At 36.6% G+C, this 21,939-nt stretch overlaps 4 protein-coding genes and 1 long non-coding RNA gene across 6 annotated transcripts; 1 reads left to right on the forward strand and 4 right to left on the reverse strand.

Annotated features, from left to right (window-relative positions):
- Positions 1–166: 166 nt before the first annotated feature.
- LOC109189195 (oxalate--CoA ligase-like) lies at positions 167–3,278 on the reverse strand. The gene is made up of 5 exons (XM_019339987.1): positions 2,989–3,278; positions 1,761–2,808; positions 848–951; positions 494–766; positions 167–368 (listed from the first exon to the last, which is right to left on the reverse strand). The coding sequence occupies exons 1-4, from the start codon at positions 3,187–3,189 to the stop codon at positions 548–550; spliced, it is 1,572 nt and encodes a 523-aa protein (XP_019195532.1). The 5' UTR covers positions 3,190–3,278; the 3' UTR covers positions 167–368; positions 494–547.
- A 1,756-nt stretch (positions 3,279–5,034) lies between these two features.
- On the reverse strand, positions 5,035–6,564 carry LOC109188788 (60S ribosomal protein L36-2-like). Its single transcript, XM_019339412.1, has 4 exons — positions 6,455–6,564; positions 6,114–6,217; positions 5,506–5,705; positions 5,035–5,255 (listed from the first exon to the last, which is right to left on the reverse strand). Exons 2-4 carry the CDS (start codon positions 6,213–6,215, stop codon positions 5,225–5,227), a joined length of 333 nt encoding a protein of 110 aa, XP_019194957.1. The 5' UTR covers positions 6,216–6,217; positions 6,455–6,564; the 3' UTR covers positions 5,035–5,224.
- A 1,047-nt stretch (positions 6,565–7,611) lies between these two features.
- Positions 7,612–9,667, reverse strand: LOC109188808. The gene is made up of 2 exons (XR_002055498.1): positions 9,324–9,667; positions 7,612–7,993 (listed from the first exon to the last, which is right to left on the reverse strand). It is a non-coding gene; the product is annotated as an uncharacterized LOC109188808 (long non-coding RNA).
- A 1,951-nt stretch (positions 9,668–11,618) lies between these two features.
- Positions 11,619–21,694, forward strand: LOC109189131 (RHOMBOID-like protein 8). 2 transcript variants are annotated; one of them, XM_019339886.1, is made up of 8 exons: positions 11,619–11,745; positions 12,280–12,404; positions 18,798–19,279; positions 20,051–20,214; positions 20,317–20,480; positions 20,570–20,835; positions 20,923–21,049; positions 21,457–21,694. In XM_019339886.1, the coding sequence occupies exons 3-8, from the start codon at positions 18,939–18,941 to the stop codon at positions 21,577–21,579; spliced, it is 1,185 nt and encodes a 394-aa protein (XP_019195431.1). In that variant the 5' UTR covers positions 11,619–11,745; positions 12,280–12,404; positions 18,798–18,938; the 3' UTR covers positions 21,580–21,694. The 2 variants fall into 2 exon arrangements, 1 of the variants encoding a protein (XP_019195431.1); XR_002055543.1 differs by lacking the exons at positions 18,798–19,279; positions 20,051–20,214; positions 20,317–20,480; ... (1 more) ...; positions 20,923–21,049; positions 21,457–21,694 and adding an exon at positions 14,169–14,287 and having other exon boundaries at positions 12,280–13,573.
- Positions 17,046–17,759, reverse strand: LOC109189132. Its single transcript, XM_019339887.1, has 2 exons — positions 17,470–17,759; positions 17,046–17,401 (listed from the first exon to the last, which is right to left on the reverse strand). The coding sequence occupies exons 1-2, from the start codon at positions 17,629–17,631 to the stop codon at positions 17,171–17,173; spliced, it is 393 nt and encodes a 130-aa protein (XP_019195432.1). The 5' UTR covers positions 17,632–17,759; the 3' UTR covers positions 17,046–17,170.
- Positions 21,695–21,939: the final 245 nt, after the last annotated feature.

The raw sequence follows: 21,939 nt of genomic DNA on the forward strand, positions 1-21,939 counted from the left end.
GAAGATAGTATGACATCAAGAAATTAAAAAACAAAAACAAAAAATGCAGTATTAACTTTCTTAGTTTAAATCGATTAATTACAATTTAAACTGATTTATTTTTTTATAATCTTTAATTTATTTAGAGCTATAAAAAATATATATATATAAAAAATAATTCAGTATCTGCTTTACTTGTAAGAAGGATAAAAAAAACTTCCTTCTGTTTACATTGCTTCTATATAATAATTTGGCCACATAAATAAAGAGATACTTAAAAGAGACAATAAATATTGCAGGATAATGTTTAGCTAAATACTAGACAGCCAACAAGGAATTAATGTTTGCTATTTTGATGCAACAAGCTATCTATTCATAGGATACATAATATAATGTACTATGATGTCCCTTCCCACAGGGCAGTTTGGGAATACAGTCTGATTTTCTTCTTAGGTACTATGATGTCCCTTCCCACAGGGCAGTTTGGGAATACAGTCTCTGATTTTCTTCTTAGGTACTATGATGTCCCTTCCCACAGGGCAGTTTGGGAATACAGTCTCTGATCTTCTTAGGCACCAAACTTGGGGAGCTTGGCAATGGAGATTTGTGCAAGGAAATGCTCTGCCACAATTCTCCGCTGGATTTTGCCTGTAGCAGTTTTAGGGAGAGAATCTGTTATGAACACCTTCTTTGGAACCTTGAAGGCTGCAAGGTTTTTCTTGCAGAATCTCAACACCTCCTCTTCGTTAATGCTTGATCCTTCACTTGGAATGATTGCACAGTTTATCTGTAGGGAATTGCTTATATCAGTCATGAATAAAAGTTGGTGATAATAATAAATACATTTACTATCAGATTGTGCACTCACCTCTTCACCATACTTGTCATCAGGAACTCCAAAAGCAACAGCTTGAGCAACCTCTGGATGAGAAATGAGCACAGCATCCACTTCAATGGGTGATATTTTCTCACCTGAATGAAATTGTAAGTTGGAGAAGTTGTTATGAAACTCCACTTTACTATAAAGTAGCTTCATAACAGCAATGGAAGAATGCAACTTGCAACCAAAAAAAGGTCACAAATCACAAAAAGTGTTCACAGGCAACAAATACCACCAGAAGTTTACAGCAATGGAAGAATGCAACTTGCAACAAAAAAGGTCAAGAATCACAAAAAGTTAACACATAGGCAACAAATAGTCAAATACCGCCAGAAGTTAACAATGCCTCAACAAATATCACCAGTCACATTTAGTAATTAGTATCCCAACTGTGGAACTGCCTAAGAAATAACAGAGCTTTCAAAACCAAATGTTCAAATCCAATGCATATATACAACATCACGAAACTTAGCATAAAGTGATACTATGCAGTACTTTATGGTCCATACATGAAGCAACACAATGTAATGAAATTTTCTTTCATTTCCAAAGTAATATGGGTAATGACAAATAATAAGTACGGAGTATAATAATAATGATAAAGAAAGAAGAAAGGTTCTGGGACAAACAAGTTAGTCAAGTTATTAACTAAGCAACTCCAAAGTTATAAATTTGACCTTCTTGATTTAGGCAGGTCAACTGACAACCTAAACTAGTTTATCTCCTTCCTTTTGGTCCTTACTCCTTATGGCCAATTATGGCAAAGCTAAGTCACAAGAATATCACCAACCGATAGTAATTGACAAGCTAAACCAACCAAGTTGAATGGCGTAAAAGTAATGCGGTGAACACATGCATAATAAAGGGGTAAATTTAGACTAATGTGCTGAGTATAACATACCTCCACGGTTGATTAACTGCTTGATCCTACCAACTAGATGCAAATATCCATGGGCATCTAAGTATCCAAGGTCTCCAGTATGAAACCACCCAAATTGAAAAGCGGATTTGTTGGCTTCAGGATTGTTTTTGTACCCTTTAGTCACATTTGGTCCCCTGATGCAAACCTCCCCATGAGCCCCAGATTCCTGTGCTACACCATTCTCATCCAGAATTGCCATCTCCTGACCCACGGGTCTCCCGACGGACCCGGGCACATGAGGACCGTCTTCAGGCAACGGGTTTGAAGCCATCAAATGAGTCGCCTCTGTCATTGCATATGCCTCCAAAACAGGGGCCTCAAACGCTTCTTCCAGCCGGGCCAAAATCGACGGCGCCAGAGCAGCGCTGCAGCTACGGATGAAGCGGAGCTTCGGGTAGAAGGGCTCCGGTTTGCTGAGGTGGCGGTCCAATATGATTTGGTGTATGGTTGGCACCGCCGTGTACCACGTAGCTTTGGACGTTTTCATGTCTGACCAAAAAGTCGAAGCTGAGAATCTCCCCGCCGCCGGGAGCGTCACGGACCCTCCGGCCCCGATTGAGCTCAACATCCCCGCGATCAACCCGTGAACATGAAACAGAGGCAACACAATAACCGTCGAGTCCGACTCGGTGAGTTTGTAAACCGACTTAATATTGTTCACTGAAGAAGCCAAGTTGAACTGAGTCAGGGGAACGCCCTTGGGGCGGCTCGTGGTGCCGGAGGTATGCAGGAACAGCGAAACATCAGACGGATCATTAACGAGTTCCGACACCGCGTCCGAGTCCGACTCGGGATGAGCCGGGAAGAGAGCAATATCCGACTCAGCGCCGGACAGAGTAGCGGTTACAGCCGGAATACTGAGCTTCGCAGCCGCGGCTTGAGCCGCCTCATTTCCTTCCTTCGGAATTAACAGCATCTTCGACTCTGAATCGGACAAGTAAAACTCAAACTCCTCCGCCGTATACGCCGCATTCAGTGGGGCCGCCGTGGCCCTCACCCGAATAACAGCCAGAAACATAATTACCAACTGCAATAAAATCAAAATCACCTAATTAATTCATAAATTCAACAGTAATTTATGTTTAATTAACGACTAAAATACTCTCATAATACTTTTTACTCTTGGCACGTAGTAAAATTTCGTCGAACATCTTACATACATTATTGATTATACTATAAACGTATTATTCAGAGAAGGTAAGCGAACCTCGACGGTGTTGGGGAAGGTGAGAGCGACAACATCGCCGGGCCTAACGCCGGCGGCGAAGAGGGAAGAAGCGGCACGTTCGACGAGGTGATGAAGGCGTGAGTGTGTAAGGTCGAACTTGCCGGAAACGGAGATGGCTCGCCGGGAGGGGAAGTTTCCGGCGACGTGCTTCAGCAATCCGGTGAGAGTGGACGTCTCCATGCTTAGAGAATCTGCTAAGATTTCGTGAAAGAAAATGAATGAAACGGTATGGTATGGTATGGTATGGTATGGTATGGTATGATATGGTATGGGATGAAAGTGTAACGAACGTTTCGGACACATAAATAGGTGAAGAGAGTCGGCCATATCGCGTCTGGCATTGGGGGAGGTAAGACCAGGGTAGGTAGGGACGTGGTGCTCCACGTGGCAGAAGTGGGCCCATTTTTTGGAGGCTCTGAATTTCTGAAATTTTATAGAAAAATTTGTGTTTATCATATTCTTCATTTTTAATATCTGTTTTTAGAATTTGTACTAAAAATATAAAGAGATCATACAGCTTTATAAGATATAATAAAGTATATCTACAAGACCGCAATATTGTAAAACTTTTTATTTTTTAACTTAAAAATAAATATGTAAAAAAATTTCTTTTAATAACATAAATTATACTCAAAGTTAGGCAAGTGAAGTTGTCGTGACGAGTTTTAAGTGATAAATGACAAATTTAAATGTCATCTACAAGACTACAACCCCACATAAGTTTATTACTCCATACTTTTGATTTTCTAAATTTTTCAAATACAAAAAATTACTCTTATTAGCTTCATCACCTAACACCTTTTCAAGTACTCGAGTAGGTGTGAATTGTTGTTTGAAATGAAAAAAGTTATATATTGTATTACGGAGTATTAAATAAGGCCCGCCGCTAGAGTTTAAACATTGGTCTTTTCTTCTAAATACTATTTACTGAACCCCATTGAACCATCTCTTGTTGTATATCTTGTCAGTCCAACAAATGGTAGTCACTCTCACAAAAAAATCATTTTATGATGTGGCAAAATATTTTTTTTAATGTTTAAGTTTATATTGTATAGTGATTTTTGCAAGTGATAAAAGTAGATGTGTGTAGCGAAACTGATAGATATGTTCAAAATAAAATAAAATAATAATAAATAAAAAGAAAAAGCAGAGATAAGGGGAGGGGGTGAGTTAGGCCAAAGTTGAATTTGGAGTGTTGTTGTGTAGTTTATATTTGAATTTGACACGATGAAAATTAGGAATGCAAATTGGGAAGGTAAAAGGGGAGTATGACCTGACCGCCACCAGAGACTTGAAGCCAATTGTCCTTTCGCAACTTAATTGGACTCAGAGGTGCGAGTTTTGTTGCACACTATTTGGCTTTTCATCTTTGGGTTACTTGGCCTAATCTAAACCAGTTATATTTTATACGTGCACTGTTCCTTTCTCCCTCCCCGACGGATGAAAGCAACTTTTCTCTTCCAAGTTTATATGTTTAATAAAAATTAATGGGATGTTCAAATTTGATTGGTGGGAAAACAAATTGATGTGATTTTCCATGACACAAATCCCATCTCGACCAATATAACCTAAACTGCAAGAATTAATTACCCATTTGGTCCCCCAACTATGAAAATTTCACCCATCTGGTCCTCAACTTTCAAAATTCTTCAATTTAATCTTCGACTATGTTTTTTTTACCCAAAACAGTCCTAACCATTAAACGTCCGTTAACTCGGGACCAAATTAATAATTTAACTATAATCAAAGGACCATTTTGATCATCAAAAGTTAATTACTAAAATAGTCCCTTAACTATAGCAAAATCACTTATTTGGTCCCGAGTTAACGAACGTCTAATGGTTAAGACCATTTTGGATTAAAAAAAAAACATAGTTAGGGATTAAATTGAGAAATTTTGAAAGTCAAGGACCAAATTGGTAAAATCCTCATAATCAAAGGACCAAATTAGTAATTTAACTCTAATAAATACTAAACTGGGTTTATGGCATAGTATGCCAAAAGGCTGCAATGAACACATACATGTGGATATGCAAATGATAAGTTTTAATTTGTGGATGAAAATTTTAAGGGAAAATTCTTTGGGTATATCAGTCTCAGAAAGTGAACAAAAATACATATGAAAGGTAAATCTGCTCATGTTTTAACTAATTGAACCTTCAACATAAAACAAAACAGCTATCTTCCTTGCCATAGATATATAGTGCAAGAAGGTTTATTTCTTCTTGTCACCACCTCCAGTAGCCCTGCACAAATTCCAGACAGATGAAACAGTAGCAGATTAGCACAAGTATGAAAAATAAAATTTATCAATAGAATTTAGTAGGTTTAAAAAGAATTGAAGATATATATATATATATATATATATATATATATATATATAGACAATATAAGCATGGTCATAGAGGGTTTTGGTGTTTCATAACTCTAACAATCTAAGGAATCAGTGGGTTTTCATTGTTTCTTCTCTAAAAATCCAAGGGATTACTGAATTACCTCATCTTTCGGAGAACACCAGACATCTCCTCTCTCTTCCTTTTAGCCCTCTTGTGAGTACCCAACTTTCGCTTGGCTACCTTCAAAGCACGCTTGTCCTTTCCAACTTTAAGAAGCTCAGTGATCCTCTTCTCGTACGGAGCAAATCCAGCAACTTCCCTGATCAGGCTCTTCACGAAATTGATTCTTTTGCTTGTTTTCTGAAGAAGAACAAATTTGGACAACAAAAATAAATCTTCAAACCTAAATTGCAAGGCGTGCAATGGGAATTTTGAAAGGGCAGGCAAAATTGGTAGCCCTTTGAGACAGTCAAAGTACACATATTCACAAAAATTATTTACAGCAATGCTGATGCATAGAAAGAGCAGAGCTAGGAGCCTAAAACAGCAAACTGAGATATTTGAAAAGCATATCGAACATGCATTAAAACTTATAATTCATTTTTCAAAATCAATAATCATATTCATAAGAACAGCTAACCATCATAATCTTAACCAACAAAGCTACAACTAAGTAAATATAACATTTTGAAAATCAATATCTGTGATTTAACAGCTCAAATACAGTGAACTCATAAATTAACATCATAAATTTGATAAGCAACTTACGCCTTTCCGATCAGAGGGCCGTGGTGCTAGTTCCTTCTTGGTCACAACATGTCCTCTGTTCAGTCCAACAAACAGCCCAGAATTAGCCTGTTTCGGCGCCATCCCTGCATCACCAAACACCACAAAGAATAAATACGCAATAATATAATTCATCAAATGCACTTCCACTCTTAGATTCAGCAGCTCAAGCTCTTTCAAATACAATCAAACACTCATTAATCAATGAATACGCATATGCATACAAACTGAATTACATTTATACGCACACAACAAACGAAAGTTCAGAACTAGAACGAGAGATTGGGGAAGACGAAAGTTGAGTTACGAGAAGAGAGGCAAACCTCGTTCGATTTGATTCTGCGATGGCCGGAGGCGGGCGATGATGGAAGAACACCTAGGGTTTTGGTAGACTCCACCCCCTATATACGCGGTGAACACTGACACTGAGAGGATATGATGGGATTAGTGAAAATATTTTGAGGGTACAAGTGTAATTTCATTTACAGTGCGGCGTTTTCCTGTAGACTGCTGGGGCGTTTGGGCTGCGGCCCGCAGGCCTAAAAATCGAAAGACCTCTCTTTTGGGCTTTTTTAAAATGGCAATTTATAATATCAAAATACCAATTCAAATTGTTAATTTTGATATTATTTCATTTAATAAAACATTTAGCACAAGAAATATCATCTCCCATTTTAGAGAGTGACATTGAACTACAAGCTATTTGATTTATTCGAGAAATGTTTAACTATACTAAATTTATGAAACTTGATTATTGACTAGAGTTTAAGATTGAAACTGTTACGTTTTAAAGACGAAGTTGGCAAAACAAAAATGTTTATAATGTTTTTTTCTTTTTTTTTTGGGGGTGATGAAAAAAATATTACAAGGGACTCTCATAGATGACGGGTAACTTTGGTTGTTGTTGTCTCTTTATCATATTTAGAATATAGAAAATTGTTTTGGATTAAGCTTCATTTACGAGTATTGTGATATAGAAAGCTCATATAGCCATCATTGGTGGCGTCAATGGAAGAACTATTGTCTCTATTTGACACGCTTAGTTAAAAGTTTAAAAGTTAATAGTTAATAAGCTAACTAATTAAAATTAAAGTGTATTAAAAAAATTAAAATTAAAATATTTGGTAAAATTAATTATTGAATTAACTTATAAGTGTAAAAAAACATAAAACTGATAAACTGATGTATTAAGATTTTGATTATTGAATGACAGATGGGTCAGATGGTGTCATTTTTATAAATGAATAAAGATAACAAAAGAAAAAAGTTTAAAAAGTCATGAGCAAACTATTATTTTAAGCTCTCATGTTTTACCAGACAAATATTATAATTTATTTGTAGTTTAAAATAAACTATAAACTCTATCAAATAGAGCCAATTTTTATTATCATTTCATTTTACTTCCATTGAGAGTAAAACTTAAAACCTTGATTATCAAGCAAATCATAACTACATTTAAACTAATAAAAATGCATAAATATTTGGCTGTCTTGAAGTATTGAAGCTTATATAGTACCAAACCACTTGGTACGCATATTGATATTTTTGGAACTCTGTCTAACAAAAGACTCAAAATTTTGATATAATAATTCAGTAATGTGGCACAGACCATGTCAACTTGCTACAGGCCTCTTGACTATTGAGTGACCTTCTCAAATGCTGTTGGACACAGTTTATTTTCACTGTAATTTCCTTCTCATTTACTATCACAATTCACAACTAAAATTTCGGAGCCAACTATTTTTTAAACCATGAAGAAATACAGGAAAAGAAAAGAGTCAAAGTGCTACTGAGCCACCGCAAACCAACTTCATTTTCTGAGGTCACATCCAGTCTGTTCGGTTATCTGCGGTCCCTGACAACTGCAAAAGAAGTCGGTTTGCAAAAACGAATAAGTAAATCTCATATAGCAAGTAATCAAATCCATGAAAATGATTTTGCTTGTGTGTGAAATGAAAGGTAATCTCTCTTTAAGCTGGAAAAAAAATATAAGCACATAAGCAGTATCATTTGGCAATCTCTCTGTAACTGTGTTTCTTCATTAGTCACAGTGCTGATACAATGATATGGACTTGTAATTCACATTCCAATTTGAGTAAAGTAGCATGATGAAGGGTGGATATGGATAGCCATCTCTCACAAACAAGCACATTTTAACTTCCACAACTCACATCAGATGCAGCAAACCGTAAGAAATATCTGGAAAATTTTAAAGAAATGCAATGAGGCTCACAGAACATGGCTACTACATGGTGCATATCTTTGTCCTCCGTACTTCATATTACCCACGAGGCCAACAAATCGATCACTAGTCTCTATATCATTTTCCCAGCTGCCCGGGACACTTCTAAGGTGAGATGTTATATTCCCTCGATTGCTAAAACTCTCACAAGTTTTTGCCCAACTATCCTTTGGATGAAAGTAGTCACGAAATTTCAAGCGCATCCAAGAGCCCGATCAAAACCTTGAAGAGTCACTCTCACACTGCCTTGCATGACGGCATGATCATGGATACGAGACAGTTTTCTTAATGGGAGGCTAAGCTTAACATCTAGTACTAAATTGAGTTCCCTATTCCTTTCTATTATACCCTCAAATTGAGTTTCCCTATTCCTTTCTATTATACCCTCAAATTGAGTTTCCCTATTCCTTTCTATTATACCCTCAAGTTTCCAAATACATCATCACTTAGCTTGAATGGAAAAGACATCCCTCACACTTGGGGCAACACAGCTAAGTTGGTTAGACTATTGATTAAGTAACCACAATATTACAAGTTCTGACTCCCAACTTAGAGCCACCTATCGACCTTCTTGTTTGAACATCCTAAGTTAGTCCTTGTGGAGGCTAGGGTCAAAAAGCAGAGTTTACCGTTTACCTATGCACAATTTCAAATAGTAATTACGGGTTTTCTCATTGCTCAAAGGCATTCCTCACACTTGCATGATTGAGGCAACCATCTTTGTTACTAAAAACCATGTTTATATTCAACACCATCCGCTATCACTCAATCTTCTGAAACTATGTACGGATCAGTATTAAGTTATTAAGGAAAAACATCATCAAAACGAACAACCCCTAACGAAAAACCCTCCCTGTAGTATAAACTTGGGGCAGTGCAATTAATCGAAAGCAGAGGATAGATGATTATGAACGATTTAGCTTCTAATATTGAGAATTTGCAGAGCTTACAAGAATCTGGATTTAGCGAGGGTTCTGGAGCTGAAGCGGGCTTCTTGAGAGAACACGAAGACCTGAAGGCTTCGACTTGAGACTGGCACTTCAAATAGTCCCCTTTGTTCTCTTCCAAACACTTCTTCAGAGCCTCCACATCGCATGGCGAAATTACCTTCTTCACGCTGTTATTCATCTCCACTTTCTCCGCCATTTTTTTCTGTGTAAAATCCGTGCCAAATTTAAATTCAACGCCCGATCAAAATCATCAAAACTCCTCGCAGCCGAACCCTAATTCCCTAAAAATGGTGCAAGTGTACAACCGACCTGGACCACTACATGCGTTATTTCAAGTCCTTAACTCTTTTGCTGCCAATTCAAATTTTTGGTTTATTTAAATATGAAAAATACTACATATACTCACATTTTATACTCTCAAATTATATTCTCATACACAACAATATTGATGCAGACACTTGTATTAGGATTCACATGAAAAAAAATAATAATAACTTATTAAAATTTGCCACATCAGCGAGTAAAATTTAGGGAATAAGATTAGGGAGTAGTAGTAGAATTCTTTAAATATTTATTAAAGGAAAAAGGGTCAAATCAGCCCCCTAAGTCGAGTGGATAGTGCAATGAGTCCCCTAAGTGAAAAAAACTCCATTCAGATCTCTTAAACCTGTAAAAATGTTCAAATTAAATCCAAGTGAACCTATTTAGCCGATTATTTCTTTACAAAGTTGACACGTGTCTTTTTAAATAATTTTTTAATTTTTTTTTCAAAATATATTTATTAGAAATTAAGAAAATAAAAAATAAAAACTTATAGAAGAGTACAGCACCGGCGGTCCCTACTCCCCTTTTTTTTTCTTAATTTCTAATAAATATATTTTGAATAGAAAATTTTAAAATTATTTAAAAAGATACGTGTCAACTTTTTTTTAAAAAAACCTGTTAAATAGGTCAACCTAAACTGAATTGAACATTTTTACAGATTTAAAAAATCTGAATAGAACATGTGCTTAGGTGAGAACACATCACGTGCATTTATCTAATATTTTTTAACGATCTAGATTAGATTAAGTGTGTGCGAACGCGCATTAAATGTGTGCAAACATACTAAATCGCATTTGCACACATTTAATACGCGTTCGAACACACTTAATCTAATATAGACCATTAGAAAATATTAGATCGATGGATGCACATGATGTGTTCTCACGTTCTCACTTAAGCACATGTTCTCATTGGAATCCTACTATATATATATATATATATATATATATATATATATATATATATATATATATATATATATATTGAAGGGATCAGGTGCATTTGAGGCTTCCTGTGCGGTTGTGCGGGTGGACGCACGTTAAGTATTAATCTGACGCACTTAAAGTACACAACACAGGCACATTAAGCACACAAACAAAACACCTTCAGAATACAACCTCACGCATGTTAAGCACAAGCCTCATGCACGCATGTTAAGTACAAGTCTCACGCATGTTAAGCACAAAAACACACGCACCTTAAGTTTTTAAAACAACTTACATTAAGTACAAACTCACGCACATTAAGTACAAATTCACGCACCTAAAGCAAAAGACTCACGCACATTAAGTACAAAACTCATGCACATTAAGCATAAAACTCATGCACTTTAAAGTTTCAACAACAACTCACATTAAGTACACACTCACGCACATTAAGCACAAAACTCACGCACATTACGCACAAGACTCATGCACATTAAATAGAAAACTCACGCACATTAAGCACAAATCCCACGCACATTAAGCACAAATCTCACGCACATTAAGCACAAGACTCACTCACATTAAGTACAAAACTCGCGCACATTAATCACCCGCACAACCGCACGAGGACAATCACAACTGTTTGTGAAAGGGCAGCCATCGGCTGTCCTCGCCGGACAGCCGGTAGCTGAAATTCTTTTTTTATTATTATTATAATTTAATTTTAATTTTATTTATTTTTTTAATAATAATTAAATAGGTAATCTGTTAGTAACATGTAAAAAGGTCAATTGAAAAAATTTAGCTGGTAAGTGTGATTAATTAGATTTTAATTTAGTTCGTGATGAGAATTGAACACTTTGCAGTAATAGATGGACATATTTGACATGTGTGCCTATACAATTTATACATGGTCATAAAATATGGAAATTAATTTGAAGAATTTTCTTATTGGGCTAAGAAGAGGCCCGTAATGCAGGCCCATCTTCACCTGCTCTACAGGCAAGCCCTAACTTTACTGACTATTCACATTGGGGGGAAAAAGGGGAAGAAGAAGAAGAAAAAAGCTTGAAAATCTCGCCGGTTTATGGAAGAAAGTCAGAGGAAGTGAGGATAACGTCGCCGTTGGTGATCGTATACCGGCTATCGGAGCTAAGCCTTTGGGCAAAAAGGTAAAAATTTGCTCTTTCTCTGGGTTTATATTTCTAAAAGTTCTAACCATGATTGATTGTGAGCTGCAGTTATGGGGAATAGTGTTGAAGGAATTTTATTGGTATGCTTTTTATGCTCTGTGAATCTTTTGTTTCAAACTATGAATTGTGCTTTTACCAGTGGGTTCTGCTTAGGAATTATTGCTTCTAAGATATCTTGTTGTATATCTCATTAATCATTTCATAATCTCTTTGCTTTGGATTGAAATTTATGTAGTTACTTTTGGTGGGTATAGCTTGGATTTTTTGAAAATATTTTGCAGAGTTTATATTCCATTAGGAATCTTAATGTAGGCAGAAATTGATATCATGAAATTTGATTCCCAATTGTTCTAAACTTTCCTAATAATTTTGTTAAGAAAGTTTGAAGTTTCCCCTCTCTACCATATAACAATTGCAACTCAACAACTGGTTGAGCCAGTGAAGCCATTTTGATCGCTAGGTGAAGTGAATGAAAATTTGAGAAAGTGTTTTATTGTCTATTTCCTATCACAGATCGAACGCAGGCGCTCGCCGTGAGGAAGCTCAAGTTGATGGAATTCTCAGATCCTCCCTCCGATTTGTTAGTTGAAATCCTGGCGAGGCTCCCCAGCAGCAGAGCAGCTATCCAATTGAAATTGGTATGCAAGAGCTGGTGTTCTGTTATCTCTTCTCACTATTTTATTACTGTTTTCAATCACCACCGCCATGACCCAATTCACCCCTCATCATCTGGCTGCTTTATATTCGAATCTGCATTTGACTGCTGTTTGTCGATGGTTCGCTGGGGATACCATGATTTGTGCGGCGACTTCCGCAGGCTCGATTTCAGTTTCCTTCCCTGTCCCCAAAGCAGCATTAGATTCAAGGCTTCTTGTGCTGATTTAATTCTATGCTCCACCTCGGCCTCGACCTCCCACATGTCCCAACCCATATTCTATTATGTCTGTAATCTGCTAACCAAGCAGTGGGCTGCTCTTCCTCCTGCCCCCGAATTCCAATTAGAACCCAGAAGATATGTCGCATTTTCCACTGGCTTCCTTTGCAGCAGCAGCACCCAATGTGTTGTAGGTCACAATAATAATAATTTTATGGTGGTTCGAATTTGTGTTGTTCCATTTATAAATCCACAGTTCAAATTCAGAGCTCAAATCTTCTCGTCTGAGGAAGGTGAATGGAAAACTGTTGTGGTTTCATCACCGCGGGCTGTAAGCTTTCGGGTCCGTTCTACTCCAACTCTTGTCTCCTATAAAGGCATGCTACATTGGCTGATTTCTGGGTTTGTTCTTGTGTATGATCCCTATAATTGTCTTGAAAGATTTTGCCGTGTAATTGATACCCCAACAAATATGATAGCTGGGGACCAGCAGCGAGGCTTCCAAACCATTGGACTATTTCAGGATTGTCTTCGTGTAACACATGTTTGGCGTTCCGTATATTATATATGGGAGTTGGAGGACTACAACATGGGGAAGTGGAGTTTGGTGCACAAGATTTCCCGTACAGCAAGTCCCCATCTCCGAGCCCTCCCTTGGGCCCTCTCAGATGATCCTGATCATCTTCCTCATCTTGATCCTATAGTTAATCTTGATCCTAAAATTAGAGAGACAGGATTTTTGTACATAGATGGGAGTGTTTTTTACTGGACCAGTTCTTCTGGGTGGTGTGTTGCTAATGGGATTGTCTATTGGATTACTGATCAGTGGTGGCCAACACCAGTACCATCACTAACTGCCTGCACAATTCAAAGTAATACATAGTATCTGTTCAACATGATTATGCCAACATCCATATCTGTGACCTTTCAATGGTAAGATAACAATGATGTTATCAAACCAAAGTTAAAAATTTCAATTTCATACGATTGGCTATTTAACCAAGTCAAACTACTAATAGTGGTAAAAAAAAGCCAAAGTTAACTGATAGGCTAACTATGTTACCAAACAAGACCAATATTTTTTTATTTAGTTCCCTTGTGATTGCTCCCCTTGATTACCTTATATATATGGCATATAATTTGTTTCTTGTTTCATTAATTTTATATGGTTGGGGCACTAACTTAACTTGATAACCACAAGGTTACAAGTTTAACTTTCAACGGGTGCGCCCTATTGACCTTATTGGTTTGACTCGGTCAGCTATGAGTAATCTAGACTGGTTTATCTGTTATGGTTCTTTGTAGGCTAAGGTCACCAGACAGAATTTATCCTGTGCACACCCTTAAATAGTAATTGTGAGTTTGCCTTGTGATTCAAAATAAATTCAAAAACATCTATGTATTTGTGTCCTAGCTTGCTTATTGGCTCTCGTTCCTCTCCAATAGTTAGAGGCATAGTTGTATTGATAATGTTGAATTTGGATATTTTTTCTTCTAATCCTAATATATTTACATATTATAATTGCAGATAATGAAAATGCTATTGGGATTCATAGCAAAACGGTGAAAGGCAGAGATATATACTCCCTCGGTCCCATTTTATCTGTCTTACTTAGCATTCATTGGTCAAAACTCAAAACAACTCTTTCTTATTTGTTTATTTTCTTTAGTATTTTTTTACTTATTTATAAATTTGATTTTTTTTTTTTGTTTAATAATACTTTTAGTGTTGTTTCTAAATATATAAATTTTGTATACTAATACTAAACTTGGATTTTGAAAATATTTTGCAGAGTTTATATTCCATTAGGAATCTTAATGTAGGCAGAAATTGAAGTGAAACTGAACTAGGAACATATGATATGCTTCATTTATTACTCTGAAGGAAATGGTTTTGCCACATTGCTCATTTTCTTGCTCCTCAAAAGGGGAAATCCCTTCCATGACCCCCCCCCCCCCCCCCCAACACTCCCCGGTCGTACAGAATTGCAAAGGGGTAAATCACGGTGACTCAGCGTCCTCTAGATGGGAAGATGGAATCCACCATATTGGGTGTAACTCCCACACTGTGATTGCCAGGCTCAATCCCGAGTCCTTGCCCCTTAACTACTATTGCGGGCTAGTGCTCATTTTCTTCACTAGCATGTTGCAATAAAGATAAAAATGTCTGGACTGCACTTCTGCATTCACACTGTCCATATTTGATCCTTTTCATCCCCCAAGGGTTGACCTTTTATTTCTTGGGCAGCTTAATTGACAAAGAGGGAAATTTTTTTATTCCTTTCTAACGCACTAGTGCCTTTAGTGTGCAGTGCGAACTTCCTGTAGTGCGCTGTTTCAGTGAAACCTGATCTTGAAATTTTTACACACAAGACTTTATAGCCACAATAAGGTGCATTGTAGGTGGCAAGAGGGATGAGGATAAAAAACCTACCTTTTGATTTGAAGCTTGTGTACTGTTTACTGTCTTTTATTTACAGATGCTAGTGATTGGAAGTGCTGTAAGCATTGGCACTCTATGGGCTGTCTAACAAAAGTATCCTCCCATTATTTGTCTGCTTTTAATGGCTGTTTTCAAAAGAACTTGTCAGACCATATTTACCAAGTTAAACTATCCTATTTGAAGTCCAAAATCTTTCTTTGATTTATACTGATTGGGAAAATATGAGCAATTCTCTTAAAGCATATTAAAGTATTTATCACCCTTTCCAAAAAAAAAAAAAGTATTTATCACCTTTAGAAAGTTGTTTGGAAAAATCTGATTTTGTGGATTCATGCAAATGTAATGCACACACTTACATACTTAGCGCCACACAATGCCTTTCCCAATTTTTTAAGGATGTTAAAACTTATTATCCTTCATGGCATTAGACACTTTTTTATCTTCCCAGCAGACTTGAACTCCTCCAGTTTTCGGGGAAAGGTTTTATCAGTGTGGCATGGCTTCCTTTTTAGAAGTTCCTCTTTTTTGCTCTTCTGATGGCAGTGATGGGGGCATAAGGGCAACAATTCAGCCCATTAAATGCAACTGGCCAACATACCCAATATTTAATGGAGTTGGGGCATTTCAGACTTAAAACATGGGTGAGATTGGGCAGTTTATTTTTTAACCCACAATAAGGTGGGTTGGAACAGTTTGAAGCATGAGTTCTTATGGTTTAAAAGTGTTGGTTGGAACTTGGAACCAGACACTGCCCTCTATAACTCTATTCACATTCCTTGCTGCTAACACTCAGGCATCCTTTCTTTCTCCAATTTACAATTCTATGCCTCTTCTCTTCAAGGCACCTGTCAATTTTGGTAAATGGGGAAAAATTATCCTTGTCTAAGCACAAGCATAAAGAGAAATTCAAGTTGTTCTTGATATCCTAAACAAGATCGTCTATTTATCTTAAGAAGTTGCCAAAAAATGCTTATTTTCCGATTTTGTTTTACAATTTTAAAGAAATTGAGGGATTGAAAAGGAGGCTTTTCAACACACTTGCAGGTTGTTTACCTGGTCTTTAGCTGGATTGGCAGGACTATATATATGTATACTCTATTATTTATGGGGCACTTATGAGGTTGAGATTGCATTTTTGTTTGTGCCTTAACTTTGAGGTTGAGTTTTTTTTGGTGAAATGCTTAGAGGAAGGAGAATATGTTACATTAGTAGCAAGTGAAGTTTAAGCCAATCATTGTGTCATTACAACTCATAGCTAGCAAATGGTCCTTTGGTTGTATACATGTGAAAACTTACCTGCATTTCCTTTTTTGCCAGTCTTTTAGCCATGAAGCAAGGAGCACATCATGTACTGCATTTAAACCAAATTTACTTATGGACCTGGATTCTACTGTACTTACTGCACTTATCAAGCATGCTTAATTACTTAATGACAGTATTAATGAGGATTTCTCATGATTGTAGTGTCTTAAGTGAAGTCTTGAACAGCTTTGATTATTGTTGTCCTTATTTGAGTGGATTAATAGTTTATGTTTCCCTTGTGGCCTTTGCTTTATTTGTGAATCTACTATCCTTCTGAATGTGTTGCTATCTGGTGGAGGCCTAATAGTTTATCTTAGGAATATTTTGTTGTTGATGATCATGGCAAACTATGATTATCTTAGTAAGGTGTACATTTGGCAGGCTTTTTTTTGGGCTCAAACTATGGTAATTATGTATTAGTGATATCAATATCTTTTGGTCAATACAAAATATGGCCTTTATGTGCAATTTTTTTTTTTTTTTTTTTTTTGTATTTTTGAAGGAAGGGTTTTTGCCAAGCCAAGAAGGAATCCATTTCATTGAATGCAAATTATATTCTAAGTACACATATACTGCAAAAGATTTTTGCTTCCATTTTTGCAAGAGTTCTGTTTTTGGTCAATTGCCAAGAAGGAAGCCATTTCATTGAATGCAAAATATATTCCAGTACATAGATTGAAATACACATCTATTGCAAAAGATTTTTGCTTCCATTTCCTCACATCAATTGATTCAAAGGTTTACAATTAGATGATGCATTCATACCACTACTCAATAACCTAACACTAAGAAGTAAGAACAACTATAATTACCAACACTACAACTTTGAATTGCCAACTCTTAAACCAATACTTATCCTCTGTTCTTGCACCATTCACAACCAATCTGAGCCTCATTTGCAATGACTTCAACTCTTCATCTTCTTTATTCAACCTCTTAAACAACCCTGGAATGATCTTCTTTGACCTTTTACACATAGGAGGGCCGAACCATTGTATGAACCTACATCTTGCATTCTACAATTGGAATACGAATTTAAAAAAATTAATAAAAATTTAAAGTGAAATCAGGTAAATTAACCTACTCCATTGTCTCGACATACCCAAAATCTTTGTCCAGGGTTTTCATTTGTCCATGAAGTGATCACTTTCAATTGATTTTCGCATTTGCATTCTGCCATTAGAGTTGCCTCACCATAATTGCTACTCTCTCTTTGGGAATTTGAGGAGGCATATGACCTAGCCATTATATTTACCTTCAAAATAAACCTTGAGTTTTTGAAGAAGATGAAGAAAGATGGCAATAGGACCGCGAGGAAGAAGATGGAAATCGATGGACAAGAACATCTATTTAGAAAGATAGGGAAATAGGTCATTAGTAGTGATAGAGGGAAAAGACGATTTTCCATGCTATAAAAGGAAAAAAATTCTTGTTAAAGTTGGACTAAGAAACTTAGAAGGACCAAATTCGTTAAGAAAATGATATTCGTGAACTAAAAATCGTGGATCAAAGTTGTTAGTGACAAAATACTCGTGGAACCAAAGTGCAAAAAAATTCATCATGGTAATGTCTATTGTCTTTTTTGTTCATTGCATTTGAAGTAAATGTTTATCTAGTGTTCATTATTATCTCTAAAATACTTGCTTGTCACATTTTTAAATGATGTTTTGTTGGAGAACATATAGGGAAGCTAACAATTGTATAAATTGGATGGCTTTTTGACTCTAAGTCTAATACTTATATTTTGAGTACCCGCCAATCTTACTTATATTTTGAGTATCCGCTAATCTTACTTTGTTAAGACATCATGGAGTTAGCGTTTTTGTAATTCATGTGGTTCAACTTGAGTTTTTTTTTTTTTTTTTTTTTTTTTTTTGGGTGTATTAATAAAAGCACACAATCAAAATATCATATAAATCCAATAAAATGTATCAATAAATTCATGAAATATGTAGTCATTTTGTACTTAGGTTTTATTATTGTTTGAACAACACCATCTATATAAACCAAAATGGGTTTTTCTCATAAAATAGAAAACAAAAACAAAAAAAAAATTGTTAGTAAAAGTAGACACGTGCTCGCTAAGAGAGTGCACGAATCCACTGCACCGCATTTTTTTTTGTTACCTCAAAAATTGTGATGAATCATAACAAATTAAGCGATTTTTTCTTCTTCATAGAAAAACATAACTATGATCATTTATTTTTAATAGTTATAAACAATTGTCAACTGAATGAAGAATTATTGTTTATCTTTATTAATTGAAAATCTAGGTAACAATGGTGTTTGAGTATTTTTTTTTTATTATTTAAATTATGCTTTTCACTGGTTAAATTATTTGGTACAAATAGCATTTGCATTTGCAAAATTAAAATTTTATTTTATTCTCTCTATTTTCCTTGAATATCACAGCTCACAAACACAGTTCACAAAATCCCGCCAAATCCAACCGTCAGGAGCGAGGCTCCAAAACCGGAGAATCTTCCTACCGCCATTGCTACTCACCTCTAAACTCAGTTCTCTGCCTCGTGTCTCCAGAAAACGTAACAAACAATGGCGGTGGCGGAGGAGACCGCAAAAGACGATACCAAAATACACATCAATCAACTGCCATTGCCGCCGGCGCTGGCCGGATCGCGGTTGTCCGTTGACGGAGAGGATCTAATGGGAGAGCAGAGAGTGGAGTTTCCGTTGTTCAGGCTGACGTCACGGAGGAGCGAGAACTCGTGGATCATCTCTCTGTTCGTGATCATCCACCTGGTCGTCTTCGCCGCCACCATGATCGTCAACGACTGCTGGCACAACTCTCACGGAGACTGCGCCATCAAACCGCTCGGAAGGTTATCCTTTCAGCCACTCTCTGAGAATCCCTTGCTTGGGCCCTCTGCGTCTGCGTAAGTGCTTCTCTGTTACAATCACTGAGTTTGAATCGTTTTGATTACAAGGTGTTTGATTGAATTTACTGCAATATTTTATCTACATTATTCACTTAGATTTTCATTTGCAATCGTATTTTTTAATGTAAAATTCTTATTACTTGATGCCTAAAGTTTGTGTTAGATTCTTCTAGTTCTAAGGTCTTAGGTCTGTAATTTCCTTCAGGTTATTCATGTTAGCTTCATATAGGTTAGAAATTCATAGTTTCTATTTTCTTGATAATGTGTTGTCATGGAATTTTGTTTTGGAAACTTTGTGATTCTCAATGAAACTATGAATTTCTAACCTGTTTGTTGGATTAGCTAATTTATTTTGTTGGGGCACCATTCCAGTCTAAGCCATTGCTTGGGAATCAAAATGAAGTGAAGCATGCTAAGTCTTAGATTCCTGTATGAGTGAAACATTTAAATTGACCAATCATTTGGGCACATTCTATATGATTTTTATTTAAAGAAATGATTAGTGCCTTGTCTCTTTCTTAATTTCTGTTAGCCAGATTAGCATTGATTGAGGTAATGACTGCTGGTCTGCATTCTAATACACATTGCCCTAAGTAGCAAGCTGATCATCACAAGTTCTAATATACAATGCCCTAAGTAGCAAGCTGATCATCACCAGTTCTAATATACAATGCCCTAATTTTAATTTTCCTTAGTTCTCTTCTGAAAATTAGCAAACTGTATTTAAACTGTTGCATTTCATAGATGTAAAATTAATTCTTTTTATAGGCTGGGTAAAGTTGGTGCGATTCGGCAGACATTATTCACTGATCATCACCAGTTTTGGCGTGTTTTAACAAGTCCATGGTTGCATGCTGGGCTTGTCCACATTATCATCAACTTGTGCAGTGTAGTCTTTATTGGAATTCACTTGGAGCAAGAGTTCGGATCACGTAATCATTTCAATCTTATTATTTTCCATGTATTAGAAAAGTGAGGGGCAACATACTGTTTTCAATGTGTTATATTAATGTTTATCCCATCTTGTTCTGCAGTAAGGATTGGAGTTACCTACATACTCTCAGCTGTGACTGCTACCTTGCTGGCTGCACTTTTTGTTTCAGATAACTCATCAGTTACTTCATCCAGTGCATTATTTGGATTGCTTGGTATGATGCTGTCTGGGCTCATTAGAAATTGGAAACTTTATACTAAAAAGGTATTTGGTTCTTCTCCTAAAGATTTTCCTTTTCATTTTTGCTGTGTGGAAAGGAATTTGATCTCTCATTCTCTCCTTTGTGATTGCAGCTTGCAGCGATTCTGCTATTTTTAATCATCTTGATGATTAATCTCATCCTCGGCTTGGCACCATACATCAACAACATTTCTAATGTTGGAGGATTTATATCAGGATTCCTTATTGGGTTTGTGCTGCTATTCGAACCTCAACTTGACCGTATCGCTCAAAAGAAAGGAGGTTTATTTGAGTTTGATCTCAAGCACAAAGTTCAACCGAAGCAGAAGTGGGACAGGCCAGTTCTGAGGGGTGTTTCTCTTGCCATCCTCGTGTTTGTGTGAGTTCCTATTACTCTATTTCAGGTTCAATTCACTTGTGTAGCCAGCCTTCAATTAGAACTTAAAAGCATTGTCCTGAAATGCAGATTTGCAGGAGTTTCTATAGCAGTTTTGCGTGGCACAAATGTGAGCAAGTATTGTAGCTGGTGTCAGTGCATAGATTGCATTCCATCCAAATGGTGGATCTGTGCAGACAAAGCGAAGCACTGCGAGGTATTGTATTTCGTTTGGAACTTAGTCTAACTACTGACCTTGTACATTAGTATACATAATGAAAAAGAAATCATGATAATGGTGAAAAACTTTGCTGCTGCTGCTGCAGAAATTTGCAGTATTATGTTTCATAGAAGGTTAGAGCTAGTGTGCAAGATTCTTGCATTGTGCATGGTCAAGGAAGGGAGATAGAATTTATGAGGAGATTTTCATGACTTTTAGTTAACTAATTAGCATGAATCAAAATTCTTGCCTTAATCCTGCAACTGCACTTATCTGTTGTTGAATTTGAGATCATTTAGACTGGCAGTATGATCCCAGCCAAATTTAATGTGATTTTCTTGCCATGCATTTTGCACTGCTTGCTTACTTACCTGCTACTAATTCAAAACCATGCGTTTTTGCAGACCATGATCTACTCAGACCAGTTGACCTTGACTTGCTCAGACAATGGAAATTTCAGAGTTCTTCCCTACACTGACATCTCTCCAGGAAGGATCGAGGACTTGTGCAGTATGATATGCTCTTAGATGGTAATATGCATTACACAAAACTCACCAATTCAAAAACATTACATCAATGTTTTTCCTACCTATACTTCACAAATATGATAATATGCAGTACAAGGATTGAACAATTCAAAAATATTATACCATCTTTTTTTGTGATGAGGAAAACCCACACGGGCCACGGCTTAAACGTCTTGTGATCTTAGCCGGTACAGGTCAGCCTAGGTTCGACCATAGTTGATTAGCTCAAATCAAGAAAGGCAATAGGCCACTCCCACCAAAAGTCAAACTCGGAACCTTGACCATCTTTAAAAATTGAACTTGTGACCTTCTAAGTACGAAAATTATCTCTTCCAATGCCCTTAGTAGGGGTTTAGGGAG

The sequence above is a fragment of the Ipomoea nil genome, unplaced genomic scaffold (genome assembly GCF_001879475.1).
Source record: "Ipomoea nil cultivar Tokyo-kokei standard unplaced genomic scaffold, Asagao_1.1 scaffold1509, whole genome shotgun sequence".
In the NCBI taxonomy this organism is placed as follows: Eukaryota; Viridiplantae; Streptophyta; class Magnoliopsida; order Solanales; family Convolvulaceae; genus Ipomoea; species Ipomoea nil.